Here is an 18,147-nt window from a genome sequence, read left to right on the forward strand (position 1 = left end):
CTGCACGAGTGTACAACGACTGCCGTGACGTCAGACCATTTACGTTATTATCCTTTCAAATGTGGTCTAATATTCAATTCGTGTGGAATGAAAAATCCCCGTTTTTGCGGATAAATTGGAATGGTGTTAAAGGTAGGCATTTAAAAATATATATTTGGTGATTTTAACGAGTGGAAAAGTAAACACTTGCATTAAACGTGGAGTTGAACGTCGACGTCGTCGCCATATTTAATGTGTCATTTTTTAGGGATTCTTCAGTTTTTGCTTCGGGAATAGACGAATAACATTGTCTTGATTGTGTTAAGCCGTCGTTTTGTAACAAAAATATAATATTGCGTGGTTAATTTTCTAAACAATTGTACAGTTAATTTCCGAATAATTTCTTGCCAAATTAAATGGCGCCAGAAGTCATGTGAGATGCTAAGCTAATTTGATTTGCGAACATGAGTGAATATTGTTCTTTGGAGTGAATTGTATTTAAACACAAACTAAATAAAGGTTGAAAAAAAAAATCAAATAAAAATACAAGTAAACATAAGTATTTTTTATTTTATTATAATTATTTTTTTTTTTTTTTTACAAAATAAAGGCTCTCGATTGGTAATTTTAACACAATGACGTCATTCTGCTTCCGCTAGCTTTTATCCCGGGTGGTGACAGGCAACCAGGGTTCTTCCCACGTTTCTTCTGGGATTAAGTGTAAAAATGGAGGAAAATGCGGCGTCGTCCAACTCTTACAGACTCAGGTGCTCGATTCCGGGCCACGAAATGGACGTTCGGGGGCTCGCGGCGGCTGTTTTCCCAGAAGGAGGCTTCGTTTCTGTGTCCAGAGACCGGACCGGAAGGATCTGGGTTCCAAATTCAAGGTAGCTAGCGTTAGCCTGCAATAACAGTATACAAAACAGGGTATAAAGTTATTGTGTTGTCCCAAATGTTCCAGAATCACTCATAAGGAAAAGAAATCACAAATTAAAATTAATCTCGCTTCTCTTAAATTCTATTAAATTGGCTTCATGGCCGTTGTACAAAGTTCTCGAATTAGCGTTGTCATTCATTCAGATGCAGCATTATTTGAAGCGCAAAATCAAGTCAAGTTAATTTTTAAGTGGTGTCTTGTAGTTATTTTTCTATGATTAATCTAGTTAATCGTGAATTTTCTCCATTATGATAATTATTTTTGTTAGTACTTAACCTTTCAGGATTTCTTTCTTGCAGTGTTAAAATTCTTTTGTCATTTCTTTTTTCAACAGTCCGGACAATGGTTTCACGGAGATGCAATGCATGTCCGGCCACTCCAATTTTGTATCGTGTGTATGCATCATTGCACCGAGTGAGATTTACCCCCGAGGACTCATCGCCACCGGGGGGAATGATAACAACATTTGCGTATTTACACTGGACCAACCGAAGCCTTTGTACACGCTAGTAGGCCACAAAAACACAGGTGAGTGTGGATGTGTTTCAAATCAATTCCAACTTTTTACCAGACAATTGGACTCGAGTCATAGGGACTCGCAACTCAACTCGGGCTTGAAGAAAGAAAACGGACTTGACTCACTTGAGCTGGGAGGTTCAGAGACTCGACTCGACTTGTGAGACAATGACTCGAGACTCGAGGAGCTCACTCGAAAAACTTGGATCGTAGATTGGTTCCCACCTGCCAGTGATCCGCTTGGTTGCCTTGACCACTCTCGCCATGCCCTCACAACCTGTGACTCCACTTGACTCGACTCAACAACCTTTTGAGTCTTGACTTGACATGACTCGTCTTCACAACCTTGTGACTCGGGTCGATTTGACATGGCCTCAACTTGACATAACATTATGACTTGACTTGACTCGACACTTACTGACTTCACTCAACTTGATTTGCCCACAACAGGTAAGACTCGGGACTTACTTATGACTCGACTTGACCCGACAACCTTTTGACTTGATATGACTCGTCTTTTCAACCTTGTGACTCTGCTCTATTTGACATGACCTCGGGACTCGACTCGACATAACATTTTGACTCGACTTGATCCGACACCTTGTGACTTGACTTGATTTGCCCACAACAAGTAAGACTCGGGGCTTGCTTGTGACTCGACTGGACTCGACTCGACAACCTTTTTACTTGACATGACTCCTCTTACAACCTTGTGACTTGGCTCGATTTGACATAACCTCAAGACTCAACTCCACATAACGGTATGACTCGAGTCGACTTGACCCGACACTTTGTGACTTGACTCAACTTGATTTTCCAGCAACAGGTAAGATTCATGACTTGCCTGTGACTCGACTGGACTTGACTCGACAACCTTTTGACTTGACATGACTCGTCTTTACAACCTTGTGACTTGGCTCGATTCGACATGACCTCGAGACTCGACTCGACGTAACATTATGACTAAAGATGTCCCGATCGATCGGGTCCGATCACGCTATTTTCAAAGTATCGGAATCGGCAAAAAAATATTGGACATTCTTTTTTTTTAATATATATATATATATATTTTTTAATTAAATCGTTTTCTAATTGTATTTAACGTTACAGACAAAATGTCTTACATTCCTCCAGAGTGTTTAGTTTTGGCTTAAAGTAGGGCTATCAAATTTATCGCGTAAACGGCGGTAATTACTTTTTAAAAAATTAATCACGTTAAAATATTTAATGCAATTAACGAATGCGCTGCACGACCCACTCACGCATTGTCGCGTTCAATCTATAATAGCGCCGTTTTACCTACATATATATAGAGCTAACAGGCAGCGTAAAATGAGTAGAGAGAATTTTGGCAGTCTTTGGAGCCTCTTTTTAATTGGCTAAAGCCTTAAAATCCCTCTTTCAACAATTAGAAATATTGTGGGAAGCAATGTGGGGAAGAACGGTAGTGGTTGATCTTTTCCTTAACACCCTATGTTACTTCCCAACGCAGAGAAGATATATCAATTGGTGCCACTACGCACAATCATGGTTGCACTTCCCATCATGCATTTGGGCAGAACAGTTAAATGGCTACAGTATCATTTACTGAAAGCTCAACAAATACACTAGATGGCAGTATTTAGTCACAATATACAAAGTCACATTTATCCTTTAAGAATTACAAGTCTTTCTATCCGTGGATCCCTTTCACAGAAAGAATGTTAATAATGTAAATGCCATCTTGAGGATTTATTGTCATAATAAACAAATACAGTACTTATTTATTGTATGTTGAATGTATATATTCGTCCGAGTTTTATTCATTTTTTTCTTAATGCATTGGCAAAATGTATATGATCGGGAAAAATGATCGGGAATGATTGGAATTGAATCGGGAGCAAAAAAAAAGCAATCGGATCGGGAAATATCTGGATCAGCAGATACTCAAACTAAAACGATCGGGATCGGATCCGGAGCAAAAAAACATGATCGGAACAACCCTAATTATGACTCAACTCGACTTGACTCGACACGACTCAACACCTCGTGACTTGATTTACCCACAACAGGTAAGACTCTGGACTTGCTTGTGATTCAGATCATAGTGACTCGTGCCATTGTCTGCTTTTTACAATTATAGGCTGCTTGCAAAGCCAAAACAACGAGGGCTGCAGCTATTAATTATTTAAGTAATCGAATAATCTATCTACTAGTTAGTTTGTTCGGGGTGAAATCCTATGACATAAATGAACTTTCTCTTGATATTGAAATGTTCTAGAACATACTATTTAATCTGTCGGTTCACCTTTTGAATGTATTACGTCCGCAGTTTGTACATTATCGTCCGGGAAGTTCGGGACACTTTTGAGTGGCTCTTGGGACACCACTGCCAAAGTGTGGCTCAGTGAAAAATGCATGATGACACTGCAGGTATGTTTCACGAGTCCGGCGATGGCTAGCTTGAACTTTATTTGAATATCAGTGACTTCTCGGCAGGGTCATTCTGCAGCGGTATGGGCGGTGGCCATGTTGCCTGAACAAGGACTAATGCTTTCAGGATCGGCCGACAGAACCATTAAGCTTTGGAAAGCAGGACGATGCGAAAAGACATTTACAGGTAGCTCAGAACTTCATTGACTTGTATAGTTGTTCCATTTATCACCTTGAAGTTGGCCCTCCATCAGATGCAAATTTATAGAAAAATGTCATTCGTTTGTGATTTTTTTTTTTTTTGTGCTGCTACCGTTTTTGAGATATTAAAAATTCTTTCATAGGTCAATCTGAGGTTAACCAGCCCCCCATTTCAATTAAAAATGGCTAAAAATGGTGTGGATCATTTGTGCTACGTTTGTGCTGTAAAAACTCTTAGAGGTAGATATCCATGACCTATTTACAGTCTATTTTTTTCATCGGGAGGTAATTTGTTTAAAAGTTTAAAAAGAGTCGTTTAAAAAAAAAATAAAAACAAAACTAAATATTATACATCAATTATTGATTCTAAGCTAAAAATGATAGACATTTCGACTAGGGCTGCAGCTGTCGATTATTTTAGTAGTCGATTAATTGATGAACTAGTTAGTTCGAATAATCGAGTAATCGGATAACAAACATGAAAAATTAAAATACCTGAACTGAGCTCAAAAAAATAAATAAACAAGGATCTATATACAACAAAAGAATAATTGGCTAACTTACATAGCAAAAGTCCGCTAGCTTAAATGCTATAAAACGCTAACGTTTTGTTTGTTGTTGTTGTTTTTTTTTACAATGCTCTTAACAAATGGTTCGGACACATATTCCTAATATTTCTACAAAAAACGGCTAAATATACCTATAAATTAAATGACGAATGCATTAAAAAAACATAAGCTCAAACAAAAACTTGCTTATGTTGATCTTAACATGGAGCAGCTGGATTCAGCCATGTTAAACGAGGCAGACTGGAGGGCAGTGTATCCACCCAAATCAATAAAACTAAATACAAACACTTTCAAAATTAACCATTACAACGCCACTTTAATTAAACGAATACTCGAAGCAGCAAAATTTAATTAGAATATTTTTTTCTAATCGAATACTCGAGTTAATCGATTAATCGTTGCAGCACTAATTTCGACTAATAAACATGATTTCTTACCTTCTTTTTAAGGCTAGGTTGAAACAAAATCGGTTGCGCAGTGTCTGTAAACGGGGTCTCCAGGATAAAACTGACAAATTAAAGATAGTCTGGGGGGCAGAATGCGCCGTGAAAGTGCTATACAGCATATACAGTGGTATGAAAAAGTATCTGAACCTTTCGGAATGTCTCACATTTCTGCATAAAACAAATGTGATCTGATCTTTGTCAAAATCACACAGATGAAAAAACAGTGTATGCTTTAACTAAAAACACCCAAACATTTATAGGTTTTCATATTTTAATGAGGTTAGCATGCAAACAATGACAGAAGGGGGAAAATAATTAAGTTAACCCTCTGCGCAGAATACTCTGAGAGGTACAAAAGAACCATGGTGTCTGCTAGACTTACAGGAATCACTGGCACAGTCCACTATCTCTGTGCAAACATCAACTTTATGTAAAACTATGGCCAAGAATAGACTCCATGGAAGAGGCTACTAAAAAAACATTGTTGCTCGTTTAATGTTCGCAAAAAGGCACTTAGACACGCCATAGAAGTTTTGGCTGAATATTTTGTGGACTGATGAAACCAAAGCTGAATTGTTTAGGAGTAACACCCAACGTCATGTGTGGAAGAAAAATGGTGTTCACCAGCTCACCAGCATCAACAGCTCATCCCCACCGTGAAGCATGGTGGAGGGAGCATCATGATTTGGGGCTGTTTTGCTGCCTCGGGGCCTGGACAACATGCAATCATTAATGGAAAAATGAATTCAAAAGTTTATCAGGATGTTTTGCAGGAAAACCTGACGTCATCACTATAAATTAATAGCATAATATCTACAAAGCACAAACGTAGCACAATTGATTGACACCGTTTTTAGCCATTTTTAATCAATATTAGGGGCTGGATGACCTCAGATTGACCTATAAAAGTATTGTTAATTTCTCAAAAATGATAGTAGCACAAACGAAGATATTTTCAGCATAAACCTAGCACAAACGCATGACATCATTTTTCTATAGATTTGCGTCTAAAGGCGGGAAAATTCCATTTTATTTCTTAGCGCCAATTCAAAGAAACTACTCCTCTTGTTCTTTTCCCTTCCAGGTCACGAGGACTGTGTACGTGGACTTGTAGTGATCAGCAGCACTGAGTTCTTCTCCTGCAGCAATGACACCAGCATCAGAAGGTGGCTGGTGTCGGGAGAATGTGCGCAAGTGTACTACGGACACACTAACTACATCTACAGCATTGCTATTTTCCCTAATAGTCAAGGTTTGTTAACATTTAATCAGATTTTTGTCCGGTGAACACCTGCTCATGGTGAGTTTTTCCACTAGATTTTGTCAGCACAGGAGAGGACCGAACTGTGAGAATATGGAGGAGTGGAGAATGTACTCAGACGATCCGCCTTCCCGCTCAGTCTGTATGGTGCTGCTGCATCCTACCGAATGGGGACATTGCTGTTGGCGCAAGGTAACTCTTAGAATTTTAGGACAGTATTTAGCAGACGGTGTATCACAAAAGTGAGTACATCCTCGCATTTCTGCAGATATTTAAGTATATCTTTTCATGGGACAACACTGATAAAATGACACTTTGAAACAATGAAAAGTAGTCTGTGTGCAGCTTATATAATAGATTTAAAAATTTTCCCCCTCAAAAATACTAAAAAATATAGCCATTAAGATCTAAACCCTTGGCAACAAAAGTGAGTACACCCCTTAGAAACTACATCCCTAAATGTCCAAGTTGAGTACTGCCGTAGTGAAATTTGTCAATATTAACATACAACATGTCAACTTTCAATGTCTTGTGTGACCGCTAGGGCTGGGCGATATGGCCTTAAACATGTATCACGATAAATTGAGCAGATTTATCTCGATAACGATAAATGACGATAAATTCGCCCAAGCGGACTGTTATATAATTTGAAAATCTGAATCAATGCATGAAATACAGATTAACTATTTCTTGTTGATTTATTTACCAGCATTCAATTTGATATACTGTATTTAACAATTATACATGCAGTCTAAACATTAAGTTTATAAAAATGTATTGTAAGCAATAAGAATTCAAGTATGAACATTTATAACAGCGTGTATGACTTGAACAATGTACATTGTCAAAATCAATATGCCTGTGCAAACATGTAATTGTAACACAAATGACTTGCAGCCTGAACAGTACACTTCAAAAAGACAACTTATTATTAATGGCTGCTGTGACATAATTATTAAATACAAGTGTTTACTTTATGGTTTAAGGGTTTTTTTCCCCCCAGTGCATTTTTTAATAAATGCACGCACAATAAAAATAGCTGGGGCCATTTCTCGGTCATTATAAGTTTTGCCGTTGGATTGTACTTTATGCTGAATGCTTTACCATCACAAAAGCTATCAGAGGAATCACACACAGACAGAGATACAAAATAACGCCACATAGTAATTGCTAGATGCAGTCCGTGCCCAATCCACTCATTAAGTTCAGCGGTTTCGACAAGGTTAGAGCCGCTATCCGACTCCATAACGTTCATTTGTAGCGTTAGCCGCTAGCTAGCGTTAGCCTGGCTACCAGTAGAAAGCACTGAAAGCACCATCTCCGGAAATCGTGAGAACAAAGGAGGACAGCGGGTGAAAGCCCGTCTGGATGCCACCAAGAGTCTACTAAATGTCGGTTGAAAGTTTGGTGAACCTCCCTTAAGCCACACTCCATCACGTTTTGCTTGTAGCGTTAGCTTACCGGGCTTTTGTTTGATTGGCTTCCTGATGATCACGTGACTCCCTACGTAAGCACATTCACTGCTTTGTTAAAGGGGAATGAACATAGACGAACAACACAGAATCAAAGCGGGATGAAAAGACTATATTTTCTTGTTTTATTAATTTACCGAATTTACCGACATGGTCAAAATTACGTCGGTCATCGTTAAGAATTTCGGTGACGGTAAATTTTCGGTTTACCGCCCTGCTCTAGTGACCGCCACTATTATCCAGAACTGCCTTTACTCTCCTGGGCATTTAGTCGACCAGAGCTTCACAGGTTGCCACTGGAATGCTCTTCCACTCCTCCATGAGGACGTTGCAGAGCTACCGGATATTTGAGATTTTGCGCACCTCCACCTTCTGCTGAGTGTTCAAATTATCAGCCGTGGCGTCTTTTCTTATCAGGCGTTCCTTGTGGCAAAACAGGATGTCCCGCCATTTTTTCTGGACTGTCCAGAAGAGCTGATTACGGGATTTGGTGGTGCAGACGTGGGCTTGTAGATGTCTTGCCTATCACCTGCTTGTCGGAATCACTCTCGCTCATTCAGCTGCATGACATGCGCGTTGGGCTTCCGTGGTCACAAGGCGTCCTGTTTCTGTTATGCCCAAATCTTGGTGCTGCAATTTCCAATCATTCAGAGTCCATTATATCAAATGTATTCTGCTTGTTTTTCTTAAACTATAATATGAATAGGGCTGCAGCCATGGAATATTTTAGTAGTCTATTAATCGATGGACTAGTTAGTTCGAGTAATCGACTAATCGGATAAGGAACATGAAAAATTAAAATACATAATAATACATACATAACTTGTATGTACATATATACATACATAACATAAATAATACAAAAAAATCTTTTTAAATAAGGATCTTTGTAAAACAAAAGAAGAATTGGCTAATTTACATAGAAGTCCGCTAGTTTAAATGGTATAACATGCTAAAGTTTTTTTTTTTTTTTTTTTTCAATGCTCTTCACAAATGGTTCAGACACATATTCCCACAAAAAAACAGCTAAATATACCTATAAACTAAATTATGAATGACATTAGCTCAAACAAAAACTAATCTTACGTTGGTCTTAACAGGGAGCAGTTGGATTCAGCCATGTGAAAAAAGGCAGACCAGACGGCAGTGTATCCACCCTAATCAAGAAAACTAAATGCAAACACTTTCAAAATAAACCATTACAATGCCACTTTAATTAAACGAATACTCAAAGCAACCAAATTTAATTCGAATATTTTTTTCTAATCGAATACTTGAGTTAATCAATTAATCGTCGCAGCACTAAAAATAAATGCTATTTTATATTGGGTGTGTTAGAGTAATATAAACAGTAAATATGGGAGAGGGTACTATTCCCTTCAACAGAAGTAGAAGTTGCGGAAAATTCGGTCTGTTTTTTTCCGAGGCATTTTTTGACTCGATCTTTTCTCTCCCCTTTCAGTGATGGCATCATCCGAGTTTTTACAGAGGCTGAGGATCGCATGGCCAGCGCAGAGGACCTTCAGGCTTTTGAAGATGAGCTCTCGAAAGCCACCATAGACCCCAAGACGGGAGACCTCGGAGACATCAAACTGGAGGAGCTTCCTGGACGGGAACACCTTGACGAGCCCGGTATTTATTTATTTATTTTTTTTAACACTGGAAGTCCCGGGGGTTTTTTTGGCTATAGAGACATACCAGAAAGGCGTCAAATGACCCCGATACCAACTGACTACTCGGCTTTGTCAAACAATAGACCACTCAAAGAAGCAATCAAGCAGGCCACCCCCCTACACACTCCTATGGAGTTGCTGCTTAGGTGCGAAGAGGGGGGTTTCACTCTGGGTAGCTGCAAGTAGCCTCTTGAATATGAGAGACTGGTGGACTTCTTGGTGGGTCTTGCAAAGGAATTGGCTCACTCTTATGTGGGCGCAATCACGGCGCAGAATGGAAAAATTGCTTCGGCAACAACCTCCAACACCTAGCCCCGGGAAATTTTTATTACACCGTCCCTTGTACGTAGGCAAACTGCAGCTTTTGGAAGATGTAAAAAGGTTGTCCGCCCGATTGCCTGCCTGAGCGGTTCACTGTTCGACAAGCAATAACTGTTTTGTCCAACTGGCCAAGCCTATTTGAAAGGGGGGAGAGAAAATGACCTCTAAAGGTGTTCATTGCCTCAGACAACCATCCAATGGCACCTTTCTGTCTCCATACAGTTTACATAGACATACAGTACATGTAAGACATACTGTAAGTGTACCCACAGTATGGTTCCATGCATGAAGTTTAAAAAAAAAAAAAAGAAAAAAAGAAAAAAAACCTGACGGGTATGTTCCATTTGGTTTACACTAGGGCTGTCAAAATTATCGCGTTAACGGGCGGTAATTAATTTTTTAAATCACCTTAAAATATTTGAGGCAATTAACTAGTGCTGCAACGATTAATCGATTAACTCAAGTATTCGATGAAAAAAAAATATTCAAATTAAAATTTGCTGCTTCGAGTATTCGGTTAATTAAAGTGGTGCTGTAAAGGTTTGTTTTGAAAGTGTTTGCATTTAGTTTTATTGATGTGGGTGGATACACGGCCCTCTAGTCTACCTCATTTCACATGGCTGAATCCATCTGCTCCCTGTTAAGACCAACATTTGCTAAGTTTTTGTTTGAGCTAATGTTTTTTTTAATGCATTCGTAATTTAGTTCATAGGTATATTTAGCCATTTTTTGTGGGAATATGTGTCTGAATCATTTGTTAACAGCACTGTAAAAAAAATTAGCATTTTATAGCATTTCAGCTAGCAGATTTTAGCCAATTGTTCTTTTGTTGTACATAGATCTTCATTTTATGATTTTTTTTTTTTTTTTATACCATTTGAGGCTCAGCTGAGGTATTTTAATTTTTTATGTTCCTTATCCGATTACTCGATTATTCGAACTGAATAGTTCATCGATTAATCGACAACTAAAATAATCGATAGCTGCAGCCCTACAATTAACGCACATGACCCGCTCAAACAGATTAAAATGACAGCACAGTGCAATGCCAAATTGTTACTTGTGTTTTTTGGAGTTTTGTCGCCCTCTGCTGGCGCTTGGGTGCGACTGATTTTATGGGCTTAAGCACCCATGAGCATTGTGTAATTATTGACATCAACAATGGCGGGCTACTAGTTTATTTTTTGATTGAAAATTTTACAAATTTTATTAAAACAAAAACATTAAGAGGGGTTTTAATATAAAATTTGTATAACTTGTACTAACATTTATGTTTTAAGAACAAGTCTTTCTATCCTTGGATTGCTTTAACAGAATGTTAATAATGTTCATACCATCTTGTTGATTTATTGTTATAATAAACAAAGTACTTATATAACGTATGTTGAATGTATATATCCATCTTGTGTCTTATCTTTCCATTCCAGCAATAATTTACAGAAAAATATGCCATATTTTCTAGATGGTTTGAATCGCGATTAATTATGATTAATTAATTTATAAGCTGTAATTAACTCGATTAAAAAATTTAGCCCTAGTTTACACAGATGATAAAACTGGAATAGTTGAAGGGACAAGTTAACACTTAAAAAGAAAAGTCACATCCTGTCAGTAGTTTGGTGTATTTTATGGTGGCTTTTTCACCACAACCTGTCTTCTGAGCTTAAAAGTGACAACAGGCCAGGTAGACTAAATCGAAATCCCCTTGAGACAAACTGGCTGGAATCGTTACAATCTTTGTCATTTTAGGGAATCGTGACGGGCAGACTCGACTGATAAAAGATGGGCAGAAGGTGGAGGCGTACCAGTGGAGTGTCAGTGACAGCCGCTGGGTGAAAATCGGCGATGTGGTCGGTGGCTCCAACCAGCAGACATCCAAAAGTGTCATGTATGAAGGAAAGGTGAGACTACGTTCGATCACCCTGGCACGTTCTCCTCGTTCACACAGTATTATGTCATCTGCAGGAGTACGATTACGTTTTCACGATTGACGTGAATGAGGGAGGTCCTTCCATGAAGCTGCCTTACAATGTATCGGAGGACCCCTGGCTGACGGCGCACAACTTTTTGCAGAAGAACGACCTCAGCCCCATGTTCCTGGACCAGGTCGCTAATTTTATCATCGAAAACACCAAAGGACACGTGGTGGGACCCACACAGCCTGCCAGTGGCGACCCTTTCACTGGTGAGAAAGACTCCTTTCTGGTAAAGACGTTAAACGGAGGTACAACGGATTTCTTTGTCGTTCCGGCAGGAGGAGCTCGGTACATCCCCGGATCTTCGGACGGAGGGCCGAATTTCGGGGGCGATCCCTTCACAGGTGCTGTATTCTCTGTCTTAAAGGAGGTGTTAGTTTCCCGATTAACATGGTCTAACAACATCTCCTAGGCTCTGGTCGTTACATCCCTGGTTCTGGCACTGATGCGGTTGCTCCTGAAGGTGTGGCAGATCCCTTCACAGGTGAATTCCACACCTTACTATCAGCAGCGCAAACCTGTTTTCATGAAATTTCAGAAAAAATATTGACACGGAAATATTTGATTGGTCAAAACTGTCTTTAATAACCAAATTAACATGATCATCACACCCAACTGTGAAATAAAATGCATTTAACCTTGATTTCTTAGCTTGAAGCTAACTCCGTAGTGCTTGATTAACTCTTAGCTAACGCCTCCGCGTAGCAGCAGTGTTGTTTTTGACAGCCCTTTTCATTTTCGTCTTAGTCTTTTGGACGATAATACTTATTCCGATCGATCGGGTCCGATCAAGTCATTTTCAAAGTATCAGAATCGGCAAAAAAATATCGGACATGCCTTTTTTTAATATATATATATTTTTTAATTAAATCGTTTTCTAATTATTTAACGTTACAGACCAAATGTCTTGCATTCATCCAGAGTCTTTAGTTTTGGCTTAAAGTAGGGCTATCAAATTTACAGCGTAAACGGCGGTAATTACTTTTTAAAAAATTATTCACGTTAAAATATTTAATGCAATTAACGCATGCGCTGCACAACCCACTCACGCATTGTCGCGTTCAATCTATAATGGCGCTGTTTTACCTATATATAGAGCTAACAGGCAGCATACAATGAGTAGAGAGAATTTTGGCAGTCTTTGGAGCCTCTTTTTAATTGGTTAAAGCCTTAAAATCCCTCTCTCAACAATTAGAAATGTCATGGGAAGCTATGTGGGGAAGAACGGTAGTGGTTGATTTTTTCCTTAACACCATATGTCACTTTCCAACGCAGAAAAGATATATCAACTGGTGGCACTACGCACAGTCATGGTTGCACTTCCCATCATGCATTTGGGCAGAACAGTTAAATGGCTTCAGTATCATTTACTGAAAGCTCAACAAATACACTAGATGGCAATATTTAGTCACAATATACAAAGTCACATTTATCCTTTAAGAATTACAAGTCTTTCTATCCGTGGATCCCTCTCACAGAAAGAATGTTAATAATGTAAATGCCATCTTGAGGATTTATTGTCATAATAAACAAATACAGTATTTATGTACTGTATGTTGAATGTATATATTAGTCCGAGTTTTATTCATTTTTTTTCCTCAATGCATTGGCAAAATGTATTTGATCGGGAAAAATTATAGGGAATGATTGGAATTGAATCGGGAGCAAAAAAAAAGCAATCTGATCGGGAAATATCGGGATCGGCAGATACTCAAACTAAAACGATCGGGATCAGATCGGGAGCAAAAAAACATAATCGGAACAACCCTACTTTTTAGTCTTAGTGCTGCAACGATTAATCGAATAACTCGATTGGAAAAAAGCTTTGAATTAAATTTTGCTGCTTCGAGTATTCGTTTAATTAGAGTGGCATTTAAATGGTTAGTTTTGGAAGTGTTTGTGTTTAGTTTCATTTATTTATTAGTCCGAAACCAATTACTCGATTATTCAGATTAATAGATTAATCGACTACTAAAATCATCGATAGCTGCAGCCCTAGTCTTGGTCACATTTTAGTCATCTCAAAAAGTGTGTTAGTCTTATTTTTGTTGAGTAAAACGTAAGACTCGTCTAGTTTTAGCCGATGTTTACCCAAAATGTTTTCGTCTGTAAAAGTAAAAAAAAAAAATCTCCAAAAATGAAAAGGTTTCCAACAATTTCAAATGAACTTTGACAGACGAGCACATATTGTAGCATCTACAAGGACAACACTAACTTGCTGATTTTTACACACTCAGCAGGAAAACGGTAAATTATTTTATGTATGTATGTAAAGATTGATTGTCCGAGAGTTTAAGAGGACGCTCGCTAATGCTAACGCGAATGCTATGCTCAGCATAGACCTATAAAGGCAAAGCAACATCGCATATTCTCTCTTGCCAAGATGAGAAAACAGATCGTACCACGCGTGCAAGCCTTGAGAGGTGAGGACACTGGCGAGTTCTGGAGGGTGCAGTACGTCACATGAGTGACACAACCAGACACTGCTACGATGCAGGCTAACGGCTAACTACACATAAAATGTCACACATTGTGAACATGTCTGACGAAAACTGGCATCAGGCTCGTTATGTTTTTGTCTCCCAAAACGATTTTAGCCTGTTATCGCCTTGTTATCATTGACAAAAACAACACCGCATAGCAGCTAGATTAGCATTTTGATCGAGTTTCTCTGGCAGGTGGAGGTGCTTATTCTTCAGCAGCCCTTCAACAGAACATCACCAACATTTACTTCCCCAAGACGGATGGGGTGACCTTTGAGCAAGCCAATATTTCACAAATTGTTGGTAAGCAGATTCTATTGTTTATGCTAGCATTTGATGTCCTCTGAATGTGTTCCGTTCTTGATTAGGCAAGCTAAAAGAGCTGAACGCAGGAGCTCCTCAGGAACACAAGCTCTCTGAAGACTTCCTGGAAAGTCTGGAGAGGCTCCTGGTTTCCGTCAGCTCGCCAAATGAATGCCCGCCAACAATTCAGCAGATTAGCCTTCTCTGGAAGGCCTCGCACTGGCCTGAAGGTATCAATAATTTGGGGATTTTGCTGGTGGAAACTGGAGCTGAAAACAAGTGTTTCTTCTCTGTAAATCTAGATATTGTATTCCCAGTCCTGGACATTCTAAGGCTGGCTGTGCGCCACCCGCAGGTCAACGAGTCTCTGTGCGGCGAGGCGGAGGGCGTCCAGCTGTGCAACCACCTCCTAAGCCTGATGAGGCCCGAAGGTCGCGCCGCCAATCAGATGCTGGCGCTGCGGATCCTGTGCAACTGTTTCGGAAGCGGGCACGGCCGAGCGCTCCTCTTGGCCCAGCGCGAGGCCGTCCTGTCGCGGGCCGCAGACTTAGCCGCCGTGTGCAATAAGAACATCCACATCGCCCTGGCCACGCTGGTGCTAAACTACGCCGGCTGCCTGCACACGCAACCCGACCTGGAGGCCAAAGCGCAGTGCTTGTCTGTGGCCAGCCGAGCTCTGGAGACCATACAGGACAAGGAAGCCGTGTTTCGGCTGCTTGTCGCGCTGGGAACCACCGTGGCCGCTGACCAAACGGCCCGGGACTTGGCCCGCTCCCTGGGAGTCAACGTGCAAATATCCCAATACTCATCCGTTTCCGATCCCTCTAAGCTCGGCGAGTGTTGTCGGCTGGTTTTACAAGAACTGCAATGATGAGACAGACTGTCAAAAAAATAAAATACTTTGACGTTGAGCTGTTACTGCTGATTGTGTGTTGGAGACATTGACTTGTTTGTCCACCAATTAATAAAAAGTAATAGTGTTTGAATATAGCATTCGGTTGAGTTGAATGTAGAATGCATATTTTATTCAGCAATTTAAGAGCAAGGAGCTGTGCATAAATACAACTAATTTGCATAGTTTAACAGATTTTGTCATATATAATCCTAGATTTCTAAAACTGGCGGCCATCTTTAATCAGAGTATTTCTATGGTGGACGTAAAGATAAGTATGTACTCGCAGAATGAAGACATTAACGAACAAACTTAGTTATTAGTATATCGTTTCACATTGACGAAGCGTCACTCCTTTGGCCTACAATGCGCTGAAGACAAATATAAAAATGATTAAATGAGAATGAGTTTGGTAAGAAGTCAATTTATATTTATTTTCCACTGAATTCGTTAGCCAAGATGGCCGACTTGGTACGCATGCGCAAACCAAATTGTGCTAGGGACCGTATCATGTTACTGTCCTGCCGAAAATTATTACAGTTATTAGTATATCGTTTCCCATTGATGTCGCTTCACCTCACTGTCTCACACTACGCATAGGACATATCAACATAAGTTGGTTTAAAAAAAATCACTTATATTTATTTTGTTCCACTGCATGTGCCGTCGTTTGTTAGCCAAGATGGCCGACTTGCTGCGCACGCGCAGACCAAATTGTGCAGGGGACTATCCCGCCGAGAATTTACGCTGTAAATTACTGTATAAAAAGTAGAAGCGTTATAAGCAATCGACTTCCGTGTCAGGTAAAATTGAATTAATATTCATAGATTTAATTTTTCTCTTCTTTTTAGAAGAATAACGAGTGTGTGTCCTATCCCCAACTCTGATTGGGCCGCTGCTTGTCAGTGTGCAGTCACGTGGTACGACACGGACGGCCATGTTTCCGAAACACAAACAACAAGACTAGCACACACACTCTCTCACACACACATATACATTGATGCGACCGTTGGAAGAAGGCGAGGAAGAACAAAAATACGACATTGAGCACGGAGCGAGCACGGGAGTTCGATTGTGTCGAATGCGTTTACAAGTGTTCGGAGAATAGCCTACAATGCGTGCAGTACATTGGCTGTAGGCGACGCAGCCCGGGAGGTGCTTGTGTTTCGGAACAAGTAAAGGTAAGCCGCGGTGTTGGGCTCTGTTCCTCTTCGCAAGCTAACTAGCTAGTATTAGCCGCCGTGCTAGCGCAGCATCGCGCGGGCCACTTTTACGAGTCGCACGCTGCTTTTGCTCCTTTTTCTTCCTTATCGTCGTCGTCCTAGTCAACTTTGCATGATGGTGAGCGCGGATGCCGAGCTAGTGTGCGAGCAGGCCCGAGGAGTGCGTGTCTGACACTCCGCCCCCCTTCCGCCATCATTGCTGCTGGTGTCATTTGAACCTCGGAGGCCTCAGCCATCGACGCCGACCATCGGTGGTCGCTACGTTCGCCACACAAATGTGGTGGTGCGCGACAAAATCGCTGATCTGGACCATCGAGTCAGATTTTTTCACCTAGACGCGGTAAAATTACTTCCATGACTAAATAATGTGGTTGCGAGGCTTCACGCGAGTTTTGGTTGGGTGTTGCTGGCTGTTTATTTTCCCTTTACTCTTGGCTTTATTAACCCATGACATTATATGTAAACATAAGCGGAGTTTAAGGTGGGGTCAGGGGGCCCAGCCCCCCCAATGGCCGAAAAGTGTCATTGCATTAATTGACTTTCCTATATGTATATAAGTTGTAAAGCATTAAAGGAAACAGTAAAAACTAGTAAATGAACAAATAAGATATCTTTATAATGTGTCAAAAAAGTTTTTCGAACAGATCATGTGATTAGAACCTTAGACGGTCATTTGCTTTGCATATTATTTAAAAAAAATCGGGGAGGGCAATTTTATTTTTCAAATGATTTTTACCTTTGTTTGAAAATATACATTTTATTGAGGCATTTTTTTGGAGGATTTAATGACTTGGATTCAGCCACGTGAAATGAGGCAGACGAGAAGGCAGTGTATCCACCCAAATCAATATAACTAAATGCAAACACTTTCAAAATAAACCATTACAACGCCACTTTAATTAAACGAATACTCGAAGCAGCAAAATTTAATTAGAATCTCTTTTTTCTAATCGAATAATCGAGTTAATCGATTAATCTTTGCAGGACTAAACTAGTTAATCGATTAATCGTCTACCAAAATTATCGTTGGTGCGACCCTAAATCAGTCGCCAAATATTCAATGAGAATTACGAATAAATATCTGTACAATGGTGAAACAATTCTGAATTCAGCTGCTCCCTGTTAAGACCAAAATAAACTTTTTATTTGAGGTAATGTTTTTTTGAATGCATTTGTATATTAGTTTATAGGTGTATTTAGCCGTTTTTGTGGGAATATGTGTTTGAACTTTTTGTTTAGAGCATTGTAAAGAAAAAAAAAGTTGGCAATTTATAGCATTTAAGCTAGCGGACTTTTGCTATGTAAGTCAGCCAATTGTTCTTTTGTTGTACTTATGTTACTCAATTATTCGAACTAACTAGTTCATCGATTAATCGACTACCAAAATAATCGTTAGTGCGACCCTAAATCAATCACCAAATATTCAATGAGATTTACGAATAAATATCTATACAGTGGTGAAACAATTCTGAATTCAACTGCT

The 18,147-nt window shown here is 39.7% G+C and overlaps 2 protein-coding genes across 6 annotated transcripts in view; both read left to right on the top strand.

Annotated features, from left to right (window-relative positions):
- The first annotated feature begins 638 nt into the window (after positions 1-638).
- On the top strand, positions 639-15,476 carry plaa (phospholipase A2-activating protein). The gene is made up of 14 exons (XM_057853584.1): positions 639-866; positions 1,251-1,444; positions 3,744-3,844; positions 3,911-4,031; positions 6,145-6,312; positions 6,378-6,513; positions 9,256-9,425; positions 11,537-11,688; positions 11,753-11,972; positions 12,042-12,107; positions 12,176-12,247; positions 14,442-14,549; positions 14,615-14,779; positions 14,852-15,476. The coding sequence occupies exons 1-14, from the start codon at positions 706-708 to the stop codon at positions 15,418-15,420; spliced, it is 2,403 nt and encodes an 800-aa protein (XP_057709567.1). The 5' UTR covers positions 639-705; the 3' UTR covers positions 15,421-15,476.
- An 897-nt stretch (positions 15,477-16,373) lies between these two features.
- Positions 16,374-18,147, top strand: part of gigyf1a (GRB10 interacting GYF protein 1a) — a 31,554-nt gene continuing 29,780 nt past the window's right edge. For all 5 annotated transcript variants that reach the window (XM_057854967.1, XM_057854970.1, XM_057854971.1 and 2 more), the window contains exon 1: positions 16,374-16,622. The gene's annotated coding sequence lies outside the window, so the exon portion shown is untranslated. The remainder of the gene's footprint in view (positions 16,623-18,147) is intronic.

This window comes from Corythoichthys intestinalis, chromosome 13 (genome assembly GCF_030265065.1).
Source record: "Corythoichthys intestinalis isolate RoL2023-P3 chromosome 13, ASM3026506v1, whole genome shotgun sequence".
NCBI lineage: Eukaryota > Metazoa > Chordata > Actinopteri > Syngnathiformes > Syngnathidae > Corythoichthys > Corythoichthys intestinalis.